This window comes from Peromyscus maniculatus, chromosome 5, assembly GCF_049852395.1.
Source record: "Peromyscus maniculatus bairdii isolate BWxNUB_F1_BW_parent chromosome 5, HU_Pman_BW_mat_3.1, whole genome shotgun sequence".
Taxonomy (NCBI): Eukaryota; Metazoa; Chordata; class Mammalia; order Rodentia; family Cricetidae; genus Peromyscus; species Peromyscus maniculatus.
Genome location: NC_134856.1, coordinates 39,463,058 through 39,488,710, shown reverse-complemented (window position 1 = coordinate 39,488,710; position 25,653 = coordinate 39,463,058). Strand labels below are relative to the sequence as shown.

Below are 25,653 nucleotides of genomic sequence, written 5' to 3'. Positions count from 1 at the left end.
AGCTCACAACTGTCTGTCCCTCCGGTTCCAGGGGATCTGACACCTTCTTCTGACCTCCATAGTGTACATACATACATGCAGGCAAGGCACTCATACACATAAAATAATAAAATATATCTTAAAAAGATAAGGGAAGAAAGGAAGAAAGAAAAATGCCCCACAGAACTGCCCACTGGCCTGTCTGACGAGGTAATACCTCACTGATGTTCCCTCTTTCCAGATGACTCTAGCTTATGGCAAGTTAATAAAAAACTCACCAGCACGCCAGATGCGGTGGCACATAGCTGTAATCCCAGCACTCGGGAATCAGAGGCAGCCAATCTCGGTGAGTTCAAGGCCAGCCTGGTCTAGGTGAATCAGGGCTACAAGGTGAGACCCGGTCTCAAAGTGAAGAAATAGTAATAATGCTGCTGCTGCTGCTGCTGAGGTAGAGGGCAATTGAGAAGATGCCAACACCAATCTCTCACATCCCCAGCACACACCTGCACATACACACACATTAAAAGAAAAACAGAGAGGGCTATCCAAGGATGGCGTCCCTGACAGGCTGGGTGGTGTCTGAGGAAGGGCATGCCAGGCAAAAGGCAAATGTAGAGGCCCCCAGGTAGTGGGTTTGATTTGGAGGGAGGGAATTTTGACCACAGTGTCCTGCAATGGGAGGTCTTTCAGTCATGAACCTCAAGCACTAGTAAGTCCTATGCATGAGTCAGCACTGTCTTTCAGGAGTGCTGCGGCAGTCAGGTCCCGGGATGACACACAAGACTCTTCTGTCTGTGCTGCCCTGATAGCCACTGAGCCATGGCTTACTAAGAGGGCAGTGGGGACAGGAATAACAGGGCCAGATTCCAGCGTTCCTGACCCACCCGTCTCCTTTCAGATTCCCACCCTATCGTGCAGCTTGCTGGGAAGAGAACGCGGTGATGTGGAAGGAACGGGCAGGGATCCTGGACCACCTCGAACTTGGAGAGGGCCTAAGAACAGACAACAGTGAGAACAGCAGCAGGTTCCTCTTACGGAAACTTAGCTGCATGTCAGGCCAGGCACTGGGCGTTCCTCAAACATCACCTCACATTTGGGCCCTTTGGGAGAAGTGACACACACACACACACACACACACACACACACACACACACACACACCCCATCCCTGCCACACAAGGGGCTGCACTTTAACCAGAATGCTACTTTCTGACCCACTCCCAGTCTGCCCTGGGGCCCTGAGAGAAGAATCTCGCTGTTCCTGTCTGCCAGGTCTGCAACCCGACACAGGTCCAGGCAGGCCCTGGCCTCCCCCTTGGTGACTGGGGATGGCTCAGGGAAAGAATCAGGTTTTGCCAGCTCCAGAGCCGAGCTGAGTCAGGACTTTTCCCAGGATTTCCAGGGCTAGGCCTGGTCCTTCACTCAGCCTTTAGCCCAGACGTGGAGGAAGATGCCCAGCATTGGGCACCCCGGGTCCCATTCTTTACTTCCTACCACTAGGCTCTTGCGCTCCAGACATCCTAGTCTGCCTGCTGAACCCCACTGGGCCCTCTGCATAGAGCTTTTCACTTTCTGTTCCTCATACTGAGGCACAACAATCGTAAGCTTGCTCTCTGAAGTCTTTGCTCACACAGCCTTATTGGCTGCTAGAACGGAGTCCTCACCCCGGCCCTCCCCCCTTGCAGATCCCAGCCCTCTCCCCATCCCAGGCCTCTCTTCCCTTTTGGCTAGCCTCTTACCGCATGGTAAGCCCTACACATTTTTTTTTTTTTTTTCCGAGACAGGCTTTCTCTGTGTAGCTTTGCACCTTTCCTGGATCTCACTCTGTAGCCCAGGCTGGCCTCGAACTCACAGAGATCTGCCTGCCTCTGCCTCCCGAGGGCTGAAGCCCTACACATTTTGTTTTTATGAGACTCTTTCCCACGTAGCCCAGGCTAGCCACAAACTCTCTATACAGTAGATAGCCAAGGCTAGCCTTGAACACCGATCCTCCTTCCACCATCTGAGTTCTAGGATTACAGGTATACGCCACTGCACCAAGCCTCTCTACAGATATTTTCGCCCAGAGCCCCTGACAAGGTCTGAGTTCGGATTTTTAGCGGCTTACTGACTTTCTTTTTCTCCAACACTAACATGGTACCTGGTATAGGACAAGTTTGATTAATACATAGTTGTTACATGAACAAATACAAAAGCCCTGAGATAATGCCCACCTCGCTACCAAGGACCCCAGAAGAGGCTGGAAGGGCTGATGGAGAGCACGGAGTTCAAGTCAGGCGGGCAGTCCTGCCTTAGAGCAGGACCAGCCTAACATCTGAAGGGTGTTTTGTCCTGCATGCCTGCCCTTTGGTCTCGGCTGCAATCTCCGACAGAGTGGGTGTGCCTTTTGTGTAACTTTGTGCATATTGGGCAAGGGTTCTACTTCTGAGGTGCTTTCCCAGCCCTTGCAGGGTTTTTCTTCCTGTTTTTCGTGTGTGTGTGTGTGTGTGTGTGTGTGTGTGTGTGTGTGTGTGTGTGTGTGTAGGCTGGGAGGCACCTCAGTTGGATGTTGTTCTTTAGAAGCCACCAGCCTTGTTTCGCTTTTGTTTTGCTGTTTATTGTTTGGTTTTTTGAGACACAGTCTCCCTATGTAAGTCTGGCTGTCCTGACACTTGCTGTGTTGACCAGGCTGGTCTAGAACTCACAGAGATCTGCCTGCCTCTATCCCCTGGGTGCTGGGATTACATGCATTTGCCATCATGCCTGGCAGAGGTTTTATTCTTGATGATAAAGAGGGCTGGAGGGGTTCCTCCGTTGGCAGAATGCCTGCCTGGCACTCATGAAGCCTCGGACTCAGTTTATAGTGCTTCATAAACAAGGCGTGGTGGGGCACTCCCGTTATTTTGGCATTTGGGAGGCAGAGACTGGACAATCTGGGAATTTGGATTCCAGACCAGCCTGGGATATTAGAGACACGGTCCTTAAAGGAAACACAGAGAGCCCATCCTTGGGCTCCAAGAGAACTAGAACTGAATGTGTCTCCATTGTAGCTCTTCCTCTCACTGTGTCGATCAGGCTGGTCTGGAACTCTCAATCCCCACGTCTTAGTTTTCCTCTCAATTACTGGGACTCTGGTGAGCCACCATGCCCAGCACTGACCCTAACTCTCAATTTCCTTTTTTACTTTAAATTTATTCTTTGCTTTTTTTTTCTTTTTCTTTTCAAGACAGGGTTTCTTTGTGTAGGCCCTGGTTGTCCTGGAACTTGCTCTGTAGCCCAGGCTAGCCTCAGACTCACAGAGGTCTGCCTGTCTCTTCCTCCCAAGTGCTGGAATTAAAGGCGTAGGCCACCACCACCCGGCTAGATTTATTCATCTTATTATTTTATGTGTACAAATGTTTTGCTTGCATGTGTGTCTATGCACCGTGTGGATGCTGGTGCCCATGTAAGTCAGAAGAGGGCTTTGCATCCTCTGGAACTGTAGTTATGAATGGTTGTGAGTCACCATGCAGATGCTGGGAATTGAACCTGGGTCCTCTGCAAGAGCAATATGTGCTCTTAACCAGAGACATCTCTCTGGCCCTCAATTTCCTTTTAAAAAGGAAATTATAAAAAAAAAAATCCCCTCTCCAGGTGGCTGACAGGTTTGAGAGAATGTAAGTGATTCTTTGGTGAAGGTCATGGCCAATCACAGCCCAATAAACAAGGACTGCTGTTGTCCACAGAGGCACCATCCCCATCTGAGGATGGTACATTTTCCATCACAGGGCTTTTACACTCGATGATTCAACAAGTATTTACTGAGCATGTGTTGTGTGCAGGCAGGTCTGTCTTCACAAGCGGACTTCCATATAAGGTGTGCCACAGCCAGTGGCCCTGTGGTGTGTGCCCTCCCCCTTCCTGGAGTCCCTACCCCGGCAAGCCAGGCTGGGAACGCAAGCTACAGATGTGGTTTGGTTTGGAGAATGGTGCCCTCTGCTGGGCAGAAAGGGAAGTTCCTTTGGGATAACCGCAGCAACTGATCACTGAAGATGTCCCAAGCAGCCGGGGAGTTTCCACGAATTCTTCCCACTGAAGTTCACTCTTCAGGAAGGTTCCACGTATATGGAACCTATCACTCCCTCAGCCTCCTACATCAGTGGTGCTAGCGATTTCCCTTACACAGTCCACCAGTGCCAGGCACCCTGCCAAGATGAAAACTTTTTACTCACCCATTTGCAAGTAGGAAAAAATGAGGCACAGAGAGCTGAAGTGATTTGCCTAAGGCCTTATCCAGAAGTGCAGGACCTGAATTTGACCTCTGAACCTTGCCTCCTTAGAAAAGTTGTAAGGGAAGCCAGGTGGTGGTGATACACACCTTTAATTCCGGCACTCAGGAGGCAGAGGCAGGTAGATCTCTGTGAGTTCGAGGCCAGGCTGGTTTAGAGTGAGTTCCAGGACAGCAAGGGCTACACAGAGAAAACCTCTCTTGGGGGAGAGGAGCTGGTGGGAGGCGGGAAGGAAGGCTCTGCCCTCATTTCTCTTATGGGAGGTGGCCCAGAGTTCCCCAGTGAGCCAAACTAGACATCTATGGGGTGGGCTGCTGGTGGGGTTTTCCAGGGGGACTGATCCAACTTTGTCATGGTGGCCTGTCACCTAGATGACCTCATAGACAGCCCCTGCCTTGGCTGGTCACCTGGCCACCGTTCTCTACTTGGGTCTTAAAACCCCTCCCAGGCTATGGAATGACTGGACGTATGGAATGACCTGCACCCTGATGGAGGAAACAAAGCATCGCTTAGGTCAGCAACAAGGTAGGAGACCTGCTATGAAGTGAGCCAGGCTGACCTCACTTGGGGTGAGGGGAGTTAGTGAGGAGAATGGGAGGAGGAGGCTGAGGAGACAGGTCTCGGGGAGTGTAAGACCTTTCTCACGGGAAAGCTCCAGAGCTTTTCATTTGCTGCTGTTTGAGACAGTCTCACCATGAAGCTGGGGCTGGATTTGAACTCCAGCCCCACCTTCCCCAGGACTGGGATCTTTGGTATGTGCCACCACATCTATCCTTAAAGATTCACTTTTTCTTTTTTCCGGGGCTTGGCGCTTTTTAGAAGTCTGGGGAGAGATTTGAGACTTGAAGAGAGCCGACCCCAGAGGTCTTTTCAGGCCGACTAGTCATCTCAGGCTGAACTTTCCACTCCGGACCGCCCTGATCTCAGCCAGAACTGCATCCTCAGCTCTGTCAGCAGGTTGGAGTGGCTCTGAGGCCTCTACAGAGATGGATGCCCTGGACTGCGTGACGTTGTTGTTAGAAACAAAACAAACCCCTAGGACTTGTGTTCACAGACGGTGGTGAGAGCAGATCAATACCAAAAACTGGGTGCCATGGAGCCGGCAAAGGGGCCGGCAAGCTGCTCTGCAAAAGTGAAACACAAAACGTGGTCGCAACACACGGGGGTGGGGGCATTGGAGGACCCACACACTACAAAACATAGGCGATTAACCAAATACCCTGCAGTCCTCATTAGCATGGCTGACCATCAGGGGTGTGTGTGATAATTGTTCACCAGGAATGGAGATGGTGACTCACTCTCTGAAAATATTTTGTTTTTAAAAAAATTACATTTTTTTTAGTTGTGTGTTCCTGTGTGTGTGTGTGTGTGTATGTGTGGTGGGTCTGGGGACAGCTTTAGGAAGAAAGTTCTTTCTTTCCACGGAGTTGGGTCCCAGGGATTAATGAATTCAATTCATCACACTTGGCCTCAATCACCTTCACCTGCTGAGCCCTCTCACCCCTGGTTCTTGTTATAGAACCCAAGGACCACAGGTCCAAGACCTCATTTTGCAGATGGGAAGCACATCCAAAGCACATGAGAACTGTGTGGCACCCTCCCCCCACACATCCCAACCACCTCTTCCAGGCCCGTTCTTCCCAGATACCCAGGTCGGTGATTCGTCCCTTCGTCACAGGCGTCTAGGTTCATTCACAGAGCCAGGTTTGGCTGTGAAAAGCCACTTCTCTGACACCCTCTGCAAGTCCCAGGGGAGAAGCCGGGCTGTTGGGTTTTGTGACTAGCTGCGGCTGCAGATAGGATTTCCCTGCTTCATTCAGTCTCTGAGAGGGGAGTGAAAGATAAGGGCAGCAGGTGTGACTGCCTGGGACACCCTATCCTTCCACACCTGCTTATCAAGGAGAGCAGCGGCAGGGGGGGCCAGAGGCCAAGGGGCCCCAAACAGGCAGGAGCAGCCTCGGTAGCAGGGCTAACACACAACAGATCAAGGATATGTGAGAAACCTACATAATTCCCTTAAATATTTTTTATTATGTTTTTATTAGTGTGCATGTGCATGTGCATGCAGGCCACGGTGCCCATGCGGTGGTCACAGGACAACTTGGGAGAATCTACCACGTGAGTCCCAGCGATCATACTCAGGGTTGTCAGAGCGGGTGACAGGCACCTCACCCCTGAGCATTGCACCGGTCCCATAATTCCCTTTTGATTTCTTCATCAGATGACATTAGTTGTCAGTCTTGATATCAAACCTATGCGGGCACCCAAATCACCTGGCGTCTGTGTAACTCACCACGGGCTCCATCCCCAGCATGACATTCATCAGGTGACAGCTGGGGCTTCTAAGTCTAGACTGGATTTGAAGTACAGCTGCTTCAAGGATTTAAGCACTCTGGGGGCTGGAGAGAGAGTCCCAGCCGTTAAGAGTACTTGGTGTCCTTGCAGAGGACCTGTGGTTGAGCTCCAGAGTGACAGGACCAGACAATGAAGTTTCCTTCATCTCATGTTCTTTAGAGGCCATTTTAGGTTTCACTAGAATTTGACCTCCTTGATGGAGAATTCCATGGAAAATTACCAACTCTATTCTAAGAACCCAAGGGTCACGATATGCCAGGTGATTTATCTTGGTTTCTGTTAAACTTGCCTCCTTTTGCAAACCTGCCCCTGCAGCTAACTGCTTATCTTAGCTTCTGTTAAACTACCTGCTTGCACAAAACCTCCCTCTGCAGCTGCCTAACAAGAGACCAGAATGTGTTTTTTGCCTTTAAAAGCCCCTTGCTCTAAAGGCTCGGGGTTATATTTGGGTCCCAGATATCAGAGTGCAGTCCCACTCAGCCAGAATAAAGACTTTCAATTGGCTATGGACTGCATTTGAGTGGTCTTTTCTAGTGGGCTTCCCATTACACCAGCGCCCACGCAGCAGCTCACCACAGGCTGTATGTAACTCCAGGTCCAGAGGACCTAACACCCTTTTGTGGCCTCCCTGGGTACCACACACACATGGTACACATACATACATGCAAGCAAGACCTTCATATACATAAAAATAAACATTAGACAAGAATTATCCACTCTTAGTCAGGGGTGGGGTCTCACATCTGTAATCCCAGCATTTAGGAGGCTAGGGCAAGATGATTGTGAGTTTGAGGCCAGTGGGTTACACAGACCACTCTCCAAAAAGGAACAAACCAAACAAAAGCCACTCTCAGGGGAAGAAACATCCGCTGTAATCTCATCAATTTCTTCAGCCAGACATTATTCTTTTCATTCACTGAAAAGAACAATTTTGTTGATGGCCATACTTAACGTACTCAGTATCTTCTGAAACAAATTTTGTGGGTCCGGAGAGAGAGATGGCTCAGTGGTAAAGGATGATGACTTCTCTTCTTGAGGACCTGGGTTCAATTCCCAGCACCCACATGGCAACTCACAACTGTCTGTAACCCTAGTTCTGAGGGATCCAACACACTCTTCTGGTGCCTCCTTGGGCAGAGGGGGCACTAGGCACACACATGGTAGAGTCATACATACAGGGAAAACACATACATACATACATAAAATAAAACAACACCAAAAGAACAACTTTGGACTCCACTTTAAAGATGATGTCATCCTGACTCCCCGGCAGTATCAGGAACATTCTAATTTATTCTAATTTGACCAACACTCTGAGTGAATTCTCCAATTTCCCATCTTGCTTGGTTTTGACATATCATTTAAAAACAAAACAAAGTTAAAACAAAAAACACCAAAAAACTCCCACAAAGGAATGAGGCCAAGTTTAAAGAAGTCTGCAAAGTGCTGTGGGGCTTGGGAAGTCCTGAGTAAGCGGCAGTACTTACCATGAGGCAGGTTATCAATCCATCCAACCTTTGTTTGTTTGTTTGTTTGAGACAGGTCTCACCACAAAGCTCTGGTTGGTCTGGAAAGCATTTTTGTTTTCTGAGACAAGAGCTTTGATATATAACTCAGGCTGATCTCCAATTTGAGAGCTCCTGCTTCAGCCTCTACATGCTGGGATTACAGGTAGACACCACCCATGATCCCTCTCTCCCTTCCACCCCCCAGTGGCTGACCTCAGACTTGCTGCGTAGCTCACAATGACCTTGAAAGCCTGATTTCACCTCCCAAATGCTGTAATTGCAGGCTCGGCCACTCGGTTCCCGGGGAAGGAAGTTAACTTGGGTTTTCTCAGAGCTCTGAAGCTGCAGGAAGAGGAGGCTGGTACCCACCTCTGCCTGTCACAGAATTACTTCCTCCTTCCTGCCCTGAGATCAATGGAGCCCACAGAGCACTTGAATGAATGCTGAGTGTATCTATACCGCAAGGGGGAGGCTGAGAAGTGAGGGGGTTTGCAAGAGCTTATAAAAAGTCTGAGAACTACTAAACCGAACTCTTCTCATAAATGCATGGTAGAGTATGAGAACTAGAATTAGATAAGCATTTTGTTTTAAATCCACTCTCCTACCACTTCTGGGAAAAGTTTGTTTAATAAAAAAAATTCCAGAACATTTACACGATTGTCATCACTCTCTCCATCTACACACAACAGAGAAAATAAAAAATGCAAGACAATTTAGACATACTCAGTAAAAAAAAAAAAAAAATAATGATGCAACGATCCATCTCAATGTGAAGCCTCAAGGCCTAGAGATCAGAGAAATGCACCAGGACCAGTGAGCCCTGCAGGCTTCTCTTCCGGAAGGCCTGAGGGGACACTGACCCCTCCCCACCCCCAGCCTCTAACTTTTTGAGAAATGCATTAGGAAAAAAAAAAAAGGCTACAGTAAGAAGCCTCTTTCTAAAGAGAGGGCATCAGAGCAAGTTGGCCCTGAAAGGGCAGGGCTGAGCATCGTGCGGTGGTGAGAGACCTCTAGACGTTCAGCGTCTGAAGCAACCTTGGCTGAGAGGGGATCAATGTCGAAGTCAGTGCCACACCCTTCCATCTGAAAGGCTTACAGTCCAGCCTTCATGTCAGAGGCAGTGTGCTACACAGGTCCCTTCCTGGCAAGCTCCAGAGTCCTCGGCTGAAGTGGAAGCTAGGCTTCCTTGGAGACGCTGCTGCGACCTGATCTTTAGTTCTTGCTGGATGGCTTGGCTGGGTAGCCTAGTCATCCTCGCCGCCCCCGTACATGTCAGCCAGCTTCTTGAATCGACTTCCCCATTCATTGAGGTAGTTGTAGTCCTGGTCCTGGTCGGAGGCGGAGGAGGTGAGGGAGCTCAGGGAGGCAGCATCGGAGCCACTGCCCTCGTAGTCAAACACGAGCAGGGAGTCGTAGGGCGGAGCGGTGGGGTCCGTGTTAGCAGCCTTCAGGTTCTAGAGCAGCAGAGACCAGCAGTTAGGAATGGCAGGATGGTGACCTGCGGTGGTACTGTGTTCCCCAAAATATCGTGCACCCTAATAAACTTATCTGGGGTCAGAGAACACAACAGCCACAATATTAAACATGGATGTTAGGCAGTGGTAGCACACGCCTTTAATCCTAGCATTCCTCCGCCAGCATGGCCGCCACGAGCAGTGCCAGAGCATAACCAACATTGAGTACATATGAAACCTTAGTAAGCTAGTACCTGACAAATAGTTGGACATCATCTTTATACTTGCAAATGTGGGAATTAAGTAAGAGAATTTGCAAACTATCTAGAAATTGTCTAGATTTGTCCAGGTGTGTGCACCTGTGTCTCTGATCAGCTTTCCAGGTGTGAGCACCTGTGAGTCTGATGCAGCACTCTTCCAAATAAAGCTCAAGAAGAGAGGCTTGTTGCTGGACTGCTTCCAACAGGCAAAAGGGGCAAGCAGGTGTTTCCATCTCTGCAGAAGACAGAACAGAGGATGGGAGTGTGTGTGTGTGTGTGTGTGTGTGTGTGTGTGTGTGTGTGTGTGTGTGTATCAGAAGACAACTTTGAGGAGTCTATAGTAGGCTCACATAGACCTCCCACCTACCTAACTTATGGTTCTACAAAATAACTTATTTGGGGAGTTAAAGCTGGATGAGGGTCACATTCAGGTCAATGGAGGCCCAGTCTTGGGGAATATGTGTGGGGTTTCAGAGGCTCCAGCGGTCTCGAAAGTTCCGAGGGATTCCAGTGCCAGGCAAGTTCCAGGACAGTCAGGGCTACGTAGTGAAACACTATCTCAAAAGACAAACAGGCCGGATATGGTGGCCCATGCCTTTATCCCAGCACTCGGGAGGCAGAAACAGACAGATTCCTATGAATTTGAGGCCAGCCTGGTCTACAAAGAGAGTTCCAGGACAGCCAAGGCTGTTACACAGGGAACCCTGTCTCGAAAACAACAATAACAACAACCAAAACAACAACAACAACAAAAAACCCCAACAACAACAATAACCAAAAACAACAACAACAACAACAAAAAAAAAACCCAACCAACCAACCAACCAAACAAACAAAAAACAAAAACCAGAGGCTGGAGCAATGGCTCATTTGCTAAAAACACTGGCTGCTGCTCTTCTAGAGCAAAGGGTTTCTATCACTAGCAGCCACATGGGGGCTCACAATTGTCTGCAACTCCAGTTCCAGGGAATCCAACTGGCCTCTGGGGACCCTGTACACATGTGGTTTACAGATTTGAATGTAGGCAAAACACCCATACACACAAAATAATAAAACAAAATAATTTAAAAACAAGCAACAAAAAACAACACATGGGCTGGAGAGATGGCTCCGAGGTTAAGAGCACTGGCTGTTCTTCCAGAGGTCCTGAGTTCAATTCCCAGCAACCACATGGTGTCTCACAACCATCTATAAAGAGAGCTGGTGCCTTCTTCTGGCACCCAAGCATACATGCAGGCAGAACACTGTATACATAATAAATAAGGATTAAAAAAAATAACAGAGAAAGAGAGAGAGAGAGAGAGAGAGAGAACCTTACACACCAAAATTCCAAATCAAACCTAAGTTGTCTGATTCCAGAATACTTTCCTAATAACTCAGTGCTTGAATAAATGATGAAACTATTTCTACAAATTTGGAGTTTATGGAGGAGGAAAGAGAAGCCCACGGATACTCGAGTGTTCAGAGCTCACATAGCTGGTGGGTAGAGCCAGGATTTGAACTCAGAGTCAGCACAGAAAGCCAGTGTTTGTTCTCCCACGCTACTTGTGCTTGACTCGGGGCTGCTGTGGGTTAACCTGCCATGCCTCACCTCGATGATGAAGTTGCCGATTTCATCTGGGTTGGCTGGCCGGGGACGGTACATGGGTGTGGGGATGAAGGTTGGTGCCACATCGTTGCGGAGAACCACCTCAGGCCGGGCCTCCAGCCCCCGGTGGAGTTGGGTGATGTCATAGTCCTTTATGAAAACAAAGGGGAGCATGGGGTTGAGAAGGTACCCCATTCCTACCAGTTACACCTCACCCCTCTGATGCTCTGCAAGAGGCCAGAGACCCCAGAAATCCCTCATTTCTACTGCTCCCCCCTTCTTCCAAATTAAGGGCAGACTTAAGAGCCACTTGGCTGGGGCAAAGAGAATATGGTACTAGACATCGTCCCAGGAGAGGGAGTTGGTGGCCAGTTCTTCAGGAAGACCTATGCCTCTGCCAGGGCCACTCAACATAGCTAACAGAGGTTGTTGGGTGGTCCGACCACTTCCACCATGGGCCTTGGGAGCATCCATATCTGCCGCCTAGCTCCTCCAGTGACCCACCTGGTCCTCTTCGCCACCACCCTCTTCACCATAATAGAAGACGTTGTCACGGGTGTCATCCTCTGGGAGCAGAAGGGGCTCTTTGACCTTTCTTTTCTTTCTCACCAACAAGAGGAGCGCCAGCAGAAGGGCTGAAAGAGTGGAGAAATGTGAGTACTCCCCCACCACGAGGCCAGCCAGGACTGCAGGCCCTCAGAGCACAGTGCATTTAGTTACCTAGGGATTTTTCAGAGCGGGTCTCATGTAGCCAGAATTAGTCTCACTGTCTAGCTGAGACTAGTCTTGAACTCCTGATCCCCCTTGGGTGACAGCTAGTTTTGGTTGTCAACTTGACTACATCTAGAGTTAACTAAAACCCAAGCATCTGGGCACACCTGTGAGGGATTTTTCTGAATTAAATCATTTGAACTGGGAAGACCACTTTTAATCCAGATCTTTTGAGGTGGGAAGATCCTCCACCTTTAATCTGGGCCACACCTTCAGCTGGCAGCCTAGATAAGGACGTGGGAGAAGGAAGCTCACTCTCTCAGCCTGCTTGCTCTCCCTCTGGCTGGCGAGTCCATTCCTTCACTGGCATTAGAGCCTCCTTCTTCAGGATTCTGGTGTAGACTGAAGACCGGCTGAGAATCCAGCCTCGTGGACTGAACAACTACTGGATTCTTGGACCTTCCACTGGTAGACAGTCAGTGTTGGACTAGCCTGTGAGCCACCCTAATAAATCCCCTTTCTACACACACACACACACACACACACACACACACACACACACACACACACACTCACTCACTTACTCACTCACTCACTGTATCTGTTCTGTTCTTCTAGAGAACCCCGACACTCTGCCTCCAAGACCTCCCAGTGCTGGGATCCAGGACTGCGCTACGATATCCAGTTCTACAGATTTAGAGCCCTCCAGTCTCTGTCCTCCATGCACAATCACAGCTTCACCTTTAGGTCTCCACGCAACGTCGCCTCCTCCTGGGAGCATCATGACTCCAATCCTCCCGCCCGCAGGCCTACAGCATTTACTACCTCAGACTTTCCACGATGGTGGTATCAGGGGGGCACATGCGTGGGGGCAGGGGGGGGGGAGATAGTCGTTACCTTCCACGGACTTAAAGGTAAAATAAGTGATGTGGATACACTGTAGTAACTATCTGGAGGCAAACGCTGAATCGGAATCTGAAGGGGAGGACTGGCTTCTAGTGGCACAGTTGGAAAGACTGGCAAAGCATCTGCCTGGGGAGAACTTGCAGCTAAGGCCAGGCTGTTCCTCCCAGACGTTATGGGGTGCCCTCTCACCTCTGCCGCGGCAAACTCTCTTTGGGGTTGCCTATGATGATGATGATGATGATGATGATGATGATTGACTTGAGAGAAGCATTGTCTCTGTGACTAGACAAAACAGACCTAGCTTTCTTTGGGGGGTCATGGCTTCTCCGGATGCACACCCAGGAATGGGCTAGATGTGACTTCTTTTCTCTCTTTTCCTCCCCACCAGGTCTGGGGAAAGGCTAAAGGTAAACTGGATTTCCACCTGAGCCCAAGGCTTATGTGTATGTGCCTACTTGCTTCTCCGTTTGGCCTGGCCAGGCATATCTCTTCCCACAGCAGATCGGCAAAAGGAGACTGTATTTCCTTATTCCTTCTCCTCCTCCCCCAGCGCCACCACAGTCCACAGCCACCACAGTCCATCTCACCTCCTGTGTTTAGATAGGGTCTTAGAGCCTACACTAGACTTGAACTAATGATGTAGCCAAAAATGACCTGAACAACTACTTCTTCTTCCTCTTCCTCCATCTTCCTCCTCCTTCTTCTCCTTCTTTCTTCCTTTTTGCTTTTTGAGAAAAGGTTTCTCTGTGTAGCCCTGGCTGTCCTGGAACTCACTCTGTAGACCAGGCTGGCCTGGAACCCAGAGATTCACCTGCTTCTGCCTCTCGAGTACTGGGATGGCCTGGCTCACTTGGAATTTCTTATTCTCCTGCCTCTGCTTCCCAAGTACTGGGACTGCAGGTACTTAGCACCTTGCCCAGTTTTTTTTTTTTTTTTTTTTTAATGTGGTTCTGGGGATGTAGCCCAGGAGTTCATGCCTGTTAGGCAAACATTCTTTTTTTTTTTTTTTTTTTTTTTTTTTTTTTTGGTTTTTCGAGACAGGGTTTCTCTGTGTAGCTTTGCGCCTTTCCTGGGACTCACTTGGTAGCCCAGGCTGGCCTCGAACTCACAGAGATCCGCCTGGCTCTGTCTCCCAAGTACTGGGATTAAAGGTGTGTGCCACCACTGCCCGGCTTAGGCAAACATTCTTTTATTAAACTTCAAGTCTGTTACATAGCTTGGTACTCAAAAAAGGAAGTTTTGTTTAACTAAGGCAACATGTTATATTCTGTATTTCTAGGTGACTGTCTACAATCAAATACTCACAAATTCTTGTGAAGTCCACAGAAGTTTATACTCTGTCAAGGCCCAGTTCTCTTAAAGCTGACTCTTTTTTTTTAAAGATTTGTTTATTTATTAAGTATACAGTGTTCTGCCTGCTTGTATCTCTGCACACCAGACGAGAGCACCAGTTCTCATTACAGATGGTTGTGAGCCACCATGTGGTTGCTGGGAATTGAACTCAGGACCTCTGGAAGAACAACCAGTGCTCCTAACACCTGAGCCATCTCTCCAGCCCATAAAGCAGACTCTTAAAGCCTGGCTCATTTCAACTTAGTCTAAGTATCTGGATGATGTAGGAGGGAGACTGTCTTAAGAAGTCTTGCTTGCCCTTAACAGTTTCTGAGATGTGAACAGCACTAGCATGATGGTTAGTTTTAACAGTCAACACAACACAATCCAGAATGACCTAGGAAGAGAATCTCAAGGAAGGATTGCCTAGATCAAATCTGCCAGTGGGCATGGCTGTGGGGGATTATCTTGAGGTAGAAAGTGCTGCCCACTGTGGGTGGCACCATTTCTTAGGCAGGGGATCCTGAACTGTATTCGAGCGAAGAGAGTGAACATGAGTTTGCATGTATCCAGTCTCTCTGTCCCTCTATTTTTATTGTATGTGTAGGGGTGCTTTGTATGTCTAGTATATGTATATATCTGGTGCCCACAGAAGCCAGAAGAGGGCGTCAGACCCTTGGAACTGGAGTTACAGATGATTGTGAGCCACCGTGTGGGTGCTAGACATTGAACCCCGGTGTCCTGAGAAAGAGAGCAGCCAGGCAGGGGTCTTAAGTGCTGAGCCATCTTTCCAGCTCTTTTCATCCCCTTTTTGAGACAGCCTCACCGTGATGCTCTGGCTGGCCAAGAGCTTGTTATGTAGACTAGGGTTGGCCTCAAGCTCACAGCAGTCCACCTGTTTCTGCTTCCAGAGTGCTGGGATTAAATGGATATACCACTGGACCTGGCTGTTCCTCCCTGTTCTCCACTGTCCTGGATTGAAACCTGGAGCTACGAGTGGAAACCAACCTTCCTCCCTTAACCCAGCGAGCAAACGCCTTACCTGGCTCATATGACTCTCATGACCATCAGGGGACTGACTGGGTAGCGGTGGGGAATCTAGGGACTGAGGCAAGGTGCAGGAGGCCTCAGGGGCCAGTTCCAAAATTCCATTATTTCTGCTTGCTCAGCCCCAAAGGCTTGGAATCATTGCCAGTCTTTCTTCCCCCGAGCTGAATGAACTCTCACCACCATACTGCCACCCACCATCTTCTTACCCGTAAATTATGGCAACAGTCTCCTGCCTCCACCCTGGCCCTGCATAGTCTTTTCAGCAGAAATTCCATAAAATTCATGTTAGCTCATAGCACTCCGATGCTTCAACTCTCCCGGTGACTGTGCAGGCACCCAGTTTTCCGGCAGTCCACAAGATCTGTTACAAGGAATGTGCGCCTGTCTCCCCTCTGACTTCGTTCCCTGCTTCTCCCCACCACGGCATTGCAGTTTCCACGCACCCCAGCACATACGATGTTCTGGACATCTGCATGGCTGCTTTTCTTCCCTCTTCCAGATCTTTAGTTATTTAACACTGCCTTAGGCCTGTTCTGTTCATCCTAGTTAAGACTGCAGACTTCTGACCCTGTCGCTCCTCTGGCTTCCTCTCTCTTCCCAGCAGCACCCGACTGCCTGCTAAACCACTGTTCTTAGCATTTTGTGTTGCAGCGGCCATTCTGCAGGGGCAGCCCCTGCATGTATTGTTCCATGCTGCACCCTCACCCCCCAACCCCATCCCTACCTCCTGGTGCCTAAACACTGGTTGGGGAACAGTATTGGAAGTGGTGAAGGCCCATCCTTGTCCCACACCTATCTGGCTGCTATGAGCACTGTGTGTGAGGACCAAGCCAAAGAGCCAGAAAAAAACCTATGATCGTTTCCATCTTTATAGCAAAGAAATCTGGGGCTTCTATGTGTATGCATTTTTTTTTTTTTTTTTTTTTTTTTTGGTTTTTCGAGACAGGGTTTCTCTGTGTAGCTTTGCGCCTTTCCTGGAACTCACTTAGTAACCCAGGCTGGCCTCGAACTCATAAAGATCTGCCTGCCTCTGCCTCCCAAGTGCTGGGATTAAAGGCGTGCACCACCACTGCCCAGCCGCATGTGTTTTTTGAGACAAGGTTTCACTTTGTAGTCCAGGCTGGCATGAAACTTGTGATCCTCCTGCCTCAGTCTCCCCCATGGTGGGATTACAGGTATATGCCACCATACCCAGCTCAAATCTGCATTACTGTTATTTTGGAGACGACTCTCACAATGTAGCCCAGGCTGGCCTTGAACTTGTGGTAATACTTTTGTTTTTGCTCCGAGTGTTGGGATTACAGATGTGTACTACCATGTCCAGCTCTGAGAATTTTTGTTGTTGTTGTTGAGACAGGGTTTCTCTGTGTAGCCTGAGCTATCCTGGAACTCACTCTGTAGACCAGGCTGGCCTGGAACCCAGAGATCCACCTGCCTCTACCTCCCAAGTGCTGGGATTAAAGGTGTGCGCCACTACTGCCTAGCATAGAAAATTTTATTTATTTATTGTAACTACTATTATTTAATTTTTTTGTTTTTTCCAAGACAATTTATCTGTGTAATAGCTCTGGCTATCCTGGAACTCGTTTTATAGATCAGGTTGGCCTCGAACTCAGCCTGCCTCTACCTCCAAAGTGATGATATTAAGGTGTGGGCTACCACACCCGGCTATTCTGATTTTTAAGCTAGCACACAAAGTGACATGTGCTGCTGCACTTTGTTCCTGTCTCCGCTGCCCACTAGTGCTGGTCGTCTCTGCCCGCACAGTGCCCCTTCCGCTTTCCTATCACATGGAATCTGTCACCTCTTCCTGCTTCTCCCCTTGGGATCCCCATGCTAGCTTCATGACCTGCAAACACATACAGATAAACACACACATGTATGCACATGCACACACAGAAATATATTTACATATATAATTCTAAATCTGGGTCCCAGATGAGAGAAAAAGACACGCATTAGTGTCTTCCCGAGTCTAGCTTACTTCACTTAGCATAATGATTTCCAGTTGTATCCATTTTCCTGCCAATGTCATAAAAGAAATTTGTTTTTAACTAAACACGTCTACCTTCTGGCCCAGTGATTCTTACATTGTGGCATCATTTAAAAGCCCTCAGGGCTTGTTAAGACACAGGGAACTAGGTCTTACCCCTAAGTTTCTGGATCACCAGGTCTACAGGATGGCAGACATGAGAATCTGCCTGTTCTTTTGTTTTGTTTTGTTTTTTTGAGACAGGGTTTCTCTGTGTAGTTTTGGTGCCTGTCCTGGATCTCTCTCTGTAGAGCAGGCTGGCTTTGAACTCACAGAGATCCACCTGGCTCTGCCTCCGAGTGCTGGGATTAAAGGTATGCTCCACCACCGCCCAGCCTGCCTGTTCTTTTTAAAGCAGGTTTATTGAGTACCCTGCAAGGGACAGCCAGCTGGAGTACCAAGAGGTTGCCTGAAGCAGAGAGTCTGCCTTTCTAACAAATTCCTGGACTACCCAGAGCCACTGCTTTTGTCTCAAAATGACGTAACAGGAAGACATTAGCCTGGCATGTTCTAGAAGTTCCAGAAACATCTACTGACTAAATGATACTCTCAGAATTCAGAGTTTAAGGAATGGATGAGTTGGGGGAGGAGACAGATAGCTCAGTGGTTAAGAGCACTGGCTACTCTTGTAGAGAACTGGGTTCGATTCCCAGCATCCACGTGGCAACTCAGAGCTGTCCAGAACTCTAGTTCCAGGTTCTCTAACCCGTTATGGCTTGTACAAGCACACATGAGGTGCACACACATACATACAGGCAAAAACACTCGTACACATAAAACCAAAACAACAGAAAGAAATGGATGAGAAATACTGGATGCTCTCTTAGTTTCTGAGAAAAATCAGGACTCTTAACTACTCAGTTGCAGTGGAGGCACATGGTACTCACTCAGCAGAGCCAGGACAGCACCCAGGATGGGGAGGACGAAACCACCCTTCCAGGGTGGGGGGCAGATCTCCACGTGGCCATGGCAGTCACACACAGTGGCTCTGATCATGGTTAGCTGCTCCCTGTTGCCATGGTCAGACAGAGAAAGGTGCAAATCATAGGTGTCTTGCTTCAGGAACTTCTTCAGGGACAAGGCCACGGTGTCTCCTGGAGAGACAGATAGTTTATTGGTCTACGGACGTCATATGTGGTAGGCACTGAGTAGATGATGATAAAGGTTTAAGAAGAGCCTTTGTCTACGTGAAGCGCTGTGATGGAGTACCACCTGCTTAGCATCCCTGAGGCTCTGGGTCCAAGCCCTAGAACAAAGAAGGAAAGCAAAACAAACATCTCCAAAAACGTGGCTGAAGGAAAATTTAACATTGTGAGGAGTACTGGGTTACAAAAATCCCTTCATTTTTTAGTATATTTTCTTTATCATCTTACTATTGTTGTGTTGTTTTGGTTGCTGCTGTGTGTGTGTGGGGTGGGGTACACATGTGTTATGATGCACAAGTGAAGATCCTAAGAAAGTCTTTTGGGAGTCAGTCTCCTTCGAACCGCTGGGTTCTGGGGGCCAAACTCAGGTCCATCAAGCTTGTGCAACCCTTTTAGCCTCTGAGAAATCTTGCTAGCCCACAAAATTAGTTCATCTCTCTCTTTTTTAATGTGTATGGGTATTTTACCTGCATGTATGTCTGTACGTCTGTGCATCATGTGTGTGTTTGGTGCTCTTGGAGGCTGGAGGAGGGTGGTGCTGGATCCCCTGGAACTGTGGTTACAGACAGCTGTGAGCTGCTACATGGATGCTGGGAATTGAACCCGGGTCCATTGGAAGAGCAGCTTCCAGTGCTCTTAACCACTGAGTCATCTCTCCAGTTCCAATTAATTCATTATTTTAAAATTAATTAACTAAATAGTTTTTTACAAGACAAGAGTTTTATTCTGTAGTCTGGGTTGGTGTCAAACTCATGGCAATTCACTTGCCTCAGTCTTCTGAGTGCTGGGATTACAGGTGTGAGTTACTATGCTTGGCTGTCATTTTATTAAAAACAAACAAGAAAGCAACTATAGTATTAGTAAAATGTGAGGTTCTGGAAGTCATGTGATATTGGATCAATATGCCTGGTATCATCAGCTGCTAGACTAGTCTTTGCCTCAAAAGAATACATTATAAGCCAGGGAATGGCGGTACATACTTTTAATCCCAGCACTCAGGAGGCAGAGGCAGGATGATCTCTGAATTTGAGGCCAGCCTGGTCTACAGAGTGAGTTCCAGGACAGCCAGGGCTATGCAGAGAAACCCTGTCGCAAACATTATTTTAAGAAGTAGCTAACTCAATTGGTTCATATTCACATTAACTGGTTATCTATCATTTTTGATACAGGGTTTCCCTGTATAGCCCTGGTTGTTCTGGAACTCACTCTGTAGACCAAGCTAGCCTTGAACTCACAGAGATCCACCGCTTCTGCCTCCTGTGTGCTAGGATTAAGAAGGTATGCCACCACTGCCTGGCCTGGTTACTCATCTTTAAACAAGTATTTATTTTATCGTATGTGTATGAGTGTCCTGCCTGCACCTGTGTATGTGCACCATGTGTGTGCTTGGTGCCCAGGGAGGCCAGGAGAGGCTGCCAGATCCCGACACTGGAGTTACAGATGTTTGTGGGCTACCGTGTGGGTGCTGGGAATTGCTCCTGGGATCTCTACAAGAGCAACACATGCTCTTTTTTCTTTTTTTATTTTAAAATTTTATTTAATGTATACAGGTGTTTTTCCTGCATGTATGTATGTGTACCACATGCACACCTAGTGATGTGGATACCAGAAAAGAACATCTGATCCCCTGGAACTGGAGTTGCCGGTGGTTGTGGGCTACCATGTGGGTGCTGGGAATGGAACCAGTGTCCTCTGGAAGGACAGCTAGTGTTCTTAACCACTGAGCCATCTCTCCAGGCCTGAAACGGATGCCTTTAACCACTGAGAAATCTCTCCATCCCTGGCTACCTAATTTTGTTTGTGTTTCTATTGTGGATGCTGTTTGCTTGTTATTTTGAGACAGGGTCTCATTATATAGCCCTAGAACTCATTAGGTAGATCAGGTTGGCCTTGAACCCCCACAGAAATCTGCTTGCTTTTGCTTCCTGAGTACTGGGATTAAGTGCAGTCACGCTTAGCCCTGTTTTGTTTTTGAAGACATCTTTTAAGGCTCCCAAGGGATTTCAAAGGCTGATATAAAGCTAAGGAAGAGCACTTGATGGCCATTTTTGAGACCATTAATTCTGCAACCCACAGATGCTGGAACAGGAATGTATATGGTCCTAGTGTGGACACTACCACCCAGCTGAGCTGGCAGCCGCCTGCTAACCACTGAGTTACCTTTCTCGCTGACTTCTGCTATCCAGTAGATGTCCGAGTCATGTGTTAGCTGGGCCTGGAAAGGGGAGGAGTTGGGCGACAGGTCCTTGTCTGTGATGTTCAGCACTTGAGGCACAGGGCTTTGGTTACAGATGGTGATCTGGCGGGGTTCTGGGAGTGGGCCATGGTCGTTGATGTCGGTAAGCGTTAGCAGGAGGGTCCCAGTGCCGGTGGTGGGAGGGCTCCCTGTTCACAATTACACATACAATCTCTTCAGCTTCTGCTCTTGTTCTCGGTTGGTGATTGAACCAATGTTAAGCTCCCCTATGCCCTACTCAATCAGCCTCTAAGTGACTCCTGGTTACCACCCAGCTATCCCCTCTTAAGTCCCTCCATACACTAACTTCATTGTAGATCAAACTGGCAATGGTGAATCCATGACAATCTCACCATCATTCTAATCTGTGTCCACAGCAGACATTACTAACAAATCACAGTGCAGCTACAGCTACTACATTCAGACAGCCATTATAATCGATCACAGAGTAAAACCTACTTGCTACCTGAAGCTAGTACAGTTGTCTACTGATCAACTTCATGGAACTTGAAGCTTCAGAGAAACCTGTCTCAAGTCCTTGGTTCACTAAATGTCAAGCAGAAATGGCATAATATCATAATCCCCCTTGGTTATGGTGCAACACCACTAACCACTTGTGGTATTCCCAGCAGTCCTTGGCAGTCAACTATCAGCAGAAACCGACAGGCCAATTTAGAGTTCAGTGAACTAAAAACAAGCTGAAAAGGGAGTCCTCAGTACCTCATTCTACACTGCATCTCTTGGGATTCAGAAAAATTAGGATCATAGCAGTCAGGCCTTTAAATCCAGACTGGTTTGTCAATCCCCTCCTTACTACCATCTCCTGCTAAGGAGGGAATATGCTGTGTCCTATGCCCTGGGTACCACAGGTCTGCCTGTGGAAGGACTGGGTGAAAGCTCTCACCATCGTCTGTGGCCAAAACTATGACTTCATAGATGTTGTTCCTCACAAACCGCTCGTCCTCACGATCCAAGATGCCTGCAGCCGTGACTTCACCACTGTCCGGGTCCATGGCTAGCCAGCCAGCTGGGTCTCTCAGGATGTGGTAGCTGGACAGAAAGTTGGGAAGGGTCACAGCTGGCAGACTCAGGATGTTACTGTAATCGTTCAGAGCCTCCTTAGACCAGCCGCAGAACCTTCAGCCTTGAGCATGGCCGGAAGGAGGGCTTTGGTGCAAGGATGATGGTGACAGTATTGAACAAACGTTATGGTGAATGGCACAAGCCACCTAAGTGGCACAAGCCACGCAAGGGTACCCATGTACTTGGCTGACCTGGTGCCCAGTTCCCAGGTACCTGATCTTCTGATCCTCCTTGTCTGGGTCCTGTGCAGTATAGACGCAGACCAGTTCCCCAATAGAGATACCCTCCTGGGCCTCGATGACTTTGGAAGGTGGGACAAACACAGGGGCCTCATTGACATCTTCCACGTGGACCACTACGGTGGCAGTGGCAGTCGGGAGCTTCACCACAAAGGAAGCCTCGTTGGCCACTTCTATGAACAGGGTGTGTTGGCTCTGAGCCTCAAAATCCAAGCCCTAGGAGAGAAGAAGCAGCTGAGGCAGCATTTTGTGAGGTGGCCTCTGGACATCAGAAGGGTCACAGTGAAGGGACCATGGCTCTGGCCAGCAACAATCCTGCCCTCTCCTATTCCCTATCACCCCCAAACTTCCTGTGTTTCCTAAGGGGAAACCTACTGGGGTTTCTCAGACCACCCCAAAGGCTTAGCGAGGCCTGGAAGGTTCATTCCCAATGGGGTGGTGATGTCCTCTAGGACAGCTGAGAGGCTGTGGGGCATATTAGTCGTGATGAGGGTGCCTCTGGTACCCAGCCTGGGGAGGATGCTGCATCACACCAATGCTATGGATAAAGAACCACCTCAATGTCTCTTGTGACTTGCCAATGTCCCCATAGTCGCTCATATACTCACTGGAGTGAGAAACCTGTTTATAATTAGAACCAAGAACATATTTAATATAAAAGCAAGCTTTGGTGTGGTTTTAATATAGACTGAGTTCTCAAGGAATGCAACTTCTGAAAGGGGCTTGTAATTTAATTTGTTCAGGACAATTTCAGTTGTTTATTCACTGTTCTGAATACCAGTGGTGGTAATGCATCACCAGGCCGACATACAGGGCCCACTGCACATGGAATGTTCTACGCACAAATGCAAACATCTGACCACATCGCTGTGCTTTCTAGTGCCGCTGTCCTAAACATAGCTCACATATCAAAATATAGGAACCTCTCCTTCTATTTTATAATTCTCTATCTCTATATATTACAATCTGATAATATAGTACATATTTATAATATATTTTTTTCCTGCTCCTCTATTTGTTTATTTAGACAGGGTTTTACTATATAGTCCTGGCTGGCCTGGAACTATTTTTGTTTGTTTGTTGTTTTTGAAGACAGGGTTTCTCGGTGTAGCCCTGGCTATCCTAGAACTCACTCTGTAGACCAGGTTATCATCAAACTCAGAGATCCGCCTGTCTCTGCCTCTCGAGTGTTGGGATTAAAGACGTGGGCCACCACTGCCCAGCTTGGCCTGGAACTCTTAACTATTGAGCTTATCTCTCAATCCCTGGCTTGGAATTCAATATGCAGACCAGGCTGTCTTTGAACACAGAGATCAACCTACCTCTCTTTGGGATTAAAGTTATATACCACCTGGCTTTTCATTTTTGTGGTGCTGCCAGGGATCAAACCAAGAGCTTTGCAGATACTAGGCAAGTGATCTATCACTGAGTCAGAACCCCAGCCTTTTCTTCTAGAAAGTACTGATTTGGCTAAATTGTGTTATATATGGACTTCATTTCGAAACCTAAGAGGTACTACAATGAATTTGTTTCAAAAGAACATATCTGAAATGTCATCATTCATCTATTTATTATATTGTTTGTTTTAAGGCAAGGTTGGAATGGCCTGCTATGTAGACCAGGTTGGCCACAAACTTGCAGTAATCCTCCTGCCTGGGATTATAGGCCTGTGCAACCATGAGGCTAGGCAGTTTTAAGAACTGCTTCTCACACCAGGCCATTCTCTACCGCGAACTGGAAAGACAGTGAAGGCAGATGAAGGCTCTTTTTCTGTTTTCTTTGAGGTAAGGTCTTGCTATGTAGTCCAGGCTGGCCTCAAGCTCATTAAATCCTCCTGCCTCTACCTTCTGAGTGCTAGTAATCAAGTGTGTCACACCATGCCCAAACCAGGCCCACATTCTTTTTTGGTGCTGAAGCCTGGGATCAAACCAGAGACCATTCATTCATTCATTTATGGTTTTTCAAGACAGGGTTTCTGTGTGCCCCTGGCTGTCCTGGAACTCACTCTGTAGACCAGGCTGGCCTCGAACCCACAGAGATCTGCTTGCCTTTGACTCCAGAGTGCTGGGATTGAAGGCGTGCACCACCACCGCCGGGTCTGGTTTGGGCATGGTGACAGGCCCATATTCTTGAACCATCAATTATTGTTATTATCTTTTCTTGTTGAACTAGTCTCACTGTATATCTCAGGCTGGCCCTGAACTCACAAGTGTGGGATCATAGGTGTGAACTACCCTGCCCTGCCCCCAAAGACTCTTTGATCCACTCTTGCCCTATATCCTGATAAAAACAAGTCCATAAAAGAAAAGGGTCCTGAGCTCCATCCCTAGTACCACCATAGTCTCCCAACCTCCAGAGCCCTCCAAACAAAATCCATAGCAAGACCCTGTTTCAAAGCCTAAATAAGGGGTTCTCAGCACAAGAGCAAGGGACAGTATCAGGAAGGAGCCACTGTCTTGGTGCAGTCCCCAGTGATGGCCCAAGGGAGGCGGCCTGAGGCAGGTGTCCTTTGTCCTAGAGGCCCAAACAGACCTACCTTCTTGGTTGTCAGGATGCCCTGGTTGGTCTCTGGGTGAGTGGTGACGGTAAAATGGTCTCCATCATCACCTCCGACGATTCGGTAGGTGGCACGCCACGCCGGGGAGTTGGGGGCATCCAGATCAGTCACCGTTAGACTCTGCACCTCATGGCCCACTGCGTTCTCAGGCACCCAGGCCTCATACTGTGGAGGGAGAGGGACAGGACACAGTGCAGTCAGAGCAGAGACAGGAGCTATCCTGACAGGCTGCTCCACTCTAGCAGCTGGGAATCCTCATCTCGCTGCTGGGAAGTCCCACAGCCCAACCCAGAGAGATTTTCAGGACACACGCAGGTACAGAGAGACAATCCCAAGCATCAGCAAGGATGTGGGGACCAGGCCACACACCCTGGACCTTCTCCATGAAGGCCTGAAGCTCGGGACTCTCCCAGTCTGGGTGCCCAAGCTCCTATTGTGCATAGCCCCCCACCTTAGGGCAGAGAGCGGAGGCCCCGAGAAAGACCACAGACGGCAACAAGACAGGTGCCTCCTGGTGTTAGAGGACTGGCCGGAAGTTTGGGGGCAGGTAACAAAGACCAGGGAGTCAGCTTTCTTTTAAGTTTTACATTTTTCTTTTTGTTCGTTTGTTTTTGTTTTTCGAGACAGTGTTTCTCTTTGTAACAGCCCTGGCTGTCCTGGAATTCACTCTGTAGCCCAGGCTGGCCTCGAACTCACAGAGATCCACCTGCCTCTTCCTCCTGAGTGCTGGGATTAAAGGCGTGCACCACCACTGTCCGGCTTGTTTATTTTTTTGAAACAGGGTTTCTCTGAGTAACAGACCTGGCTGTCCTGGAACTTGCTCTGCAGACCAGGCTGTCCTGGAGATCAGCCTGCCTCTCTGCCTCCTGAGTGCTGGGATTGAGAGATGGCTCAGAGGTTAAGAGCACTGATTGTTCTTCCAGAGGTCCTGAGTTTAATTCCCAGCAACCACATGGGTGGCTCTCAACCATC

The 25,653-nt window shown here is 48.5% G+C and overlaps 1 protein-coding gene across 1 annotated transcript in view; it reads right to left on the bottom strand.

Annotated features, from left to right (window-relative positions):
* Nucleotides 1–7,815: 7,815 nt before the first annotated feature.
* Cdh3 (cadherin 3) overlaps nt 7,816–25,653 on the bottom strand; it is a 48,124-nt gene continuing 30,286 nt past the window's right edge. Inside the window, exons 9-16 of the mRNA XM_016005391.3 lie at nt 24,661–24,846; nt 22,099–22,340; nt 21,707–21,852; nt 20,727–20,951; nt 18,309–18,515; nt 11,895–12,025; nt 11,394–11,540; nt 7,816–9,542 (exon numbers count right to left, since the gene is read on the bottom strand). Coding sequence (XP_015860877.1) covers nt 9,333–9,542; nt 11,394–11,540; nt 11,895–12,025; nt 18,309–18,515; nt 20,727–20,951; nt 21,707–21,852; nt 22,099–22,340; nt 24,661–24,846 — 1,494 coding nt within the window. The 3' untranslated portion in view covers nt 7,816–9,332. The remainder of the gene's footprint in view (nt 9,543–11,393; nt 11,541–11,894; nt 12,026–18,308; nt 18,516–20,726; nt 20,952–21,706; nt 21,853–22,098; nt 22,341–24,660; nt 24,847–25,653) is intronic.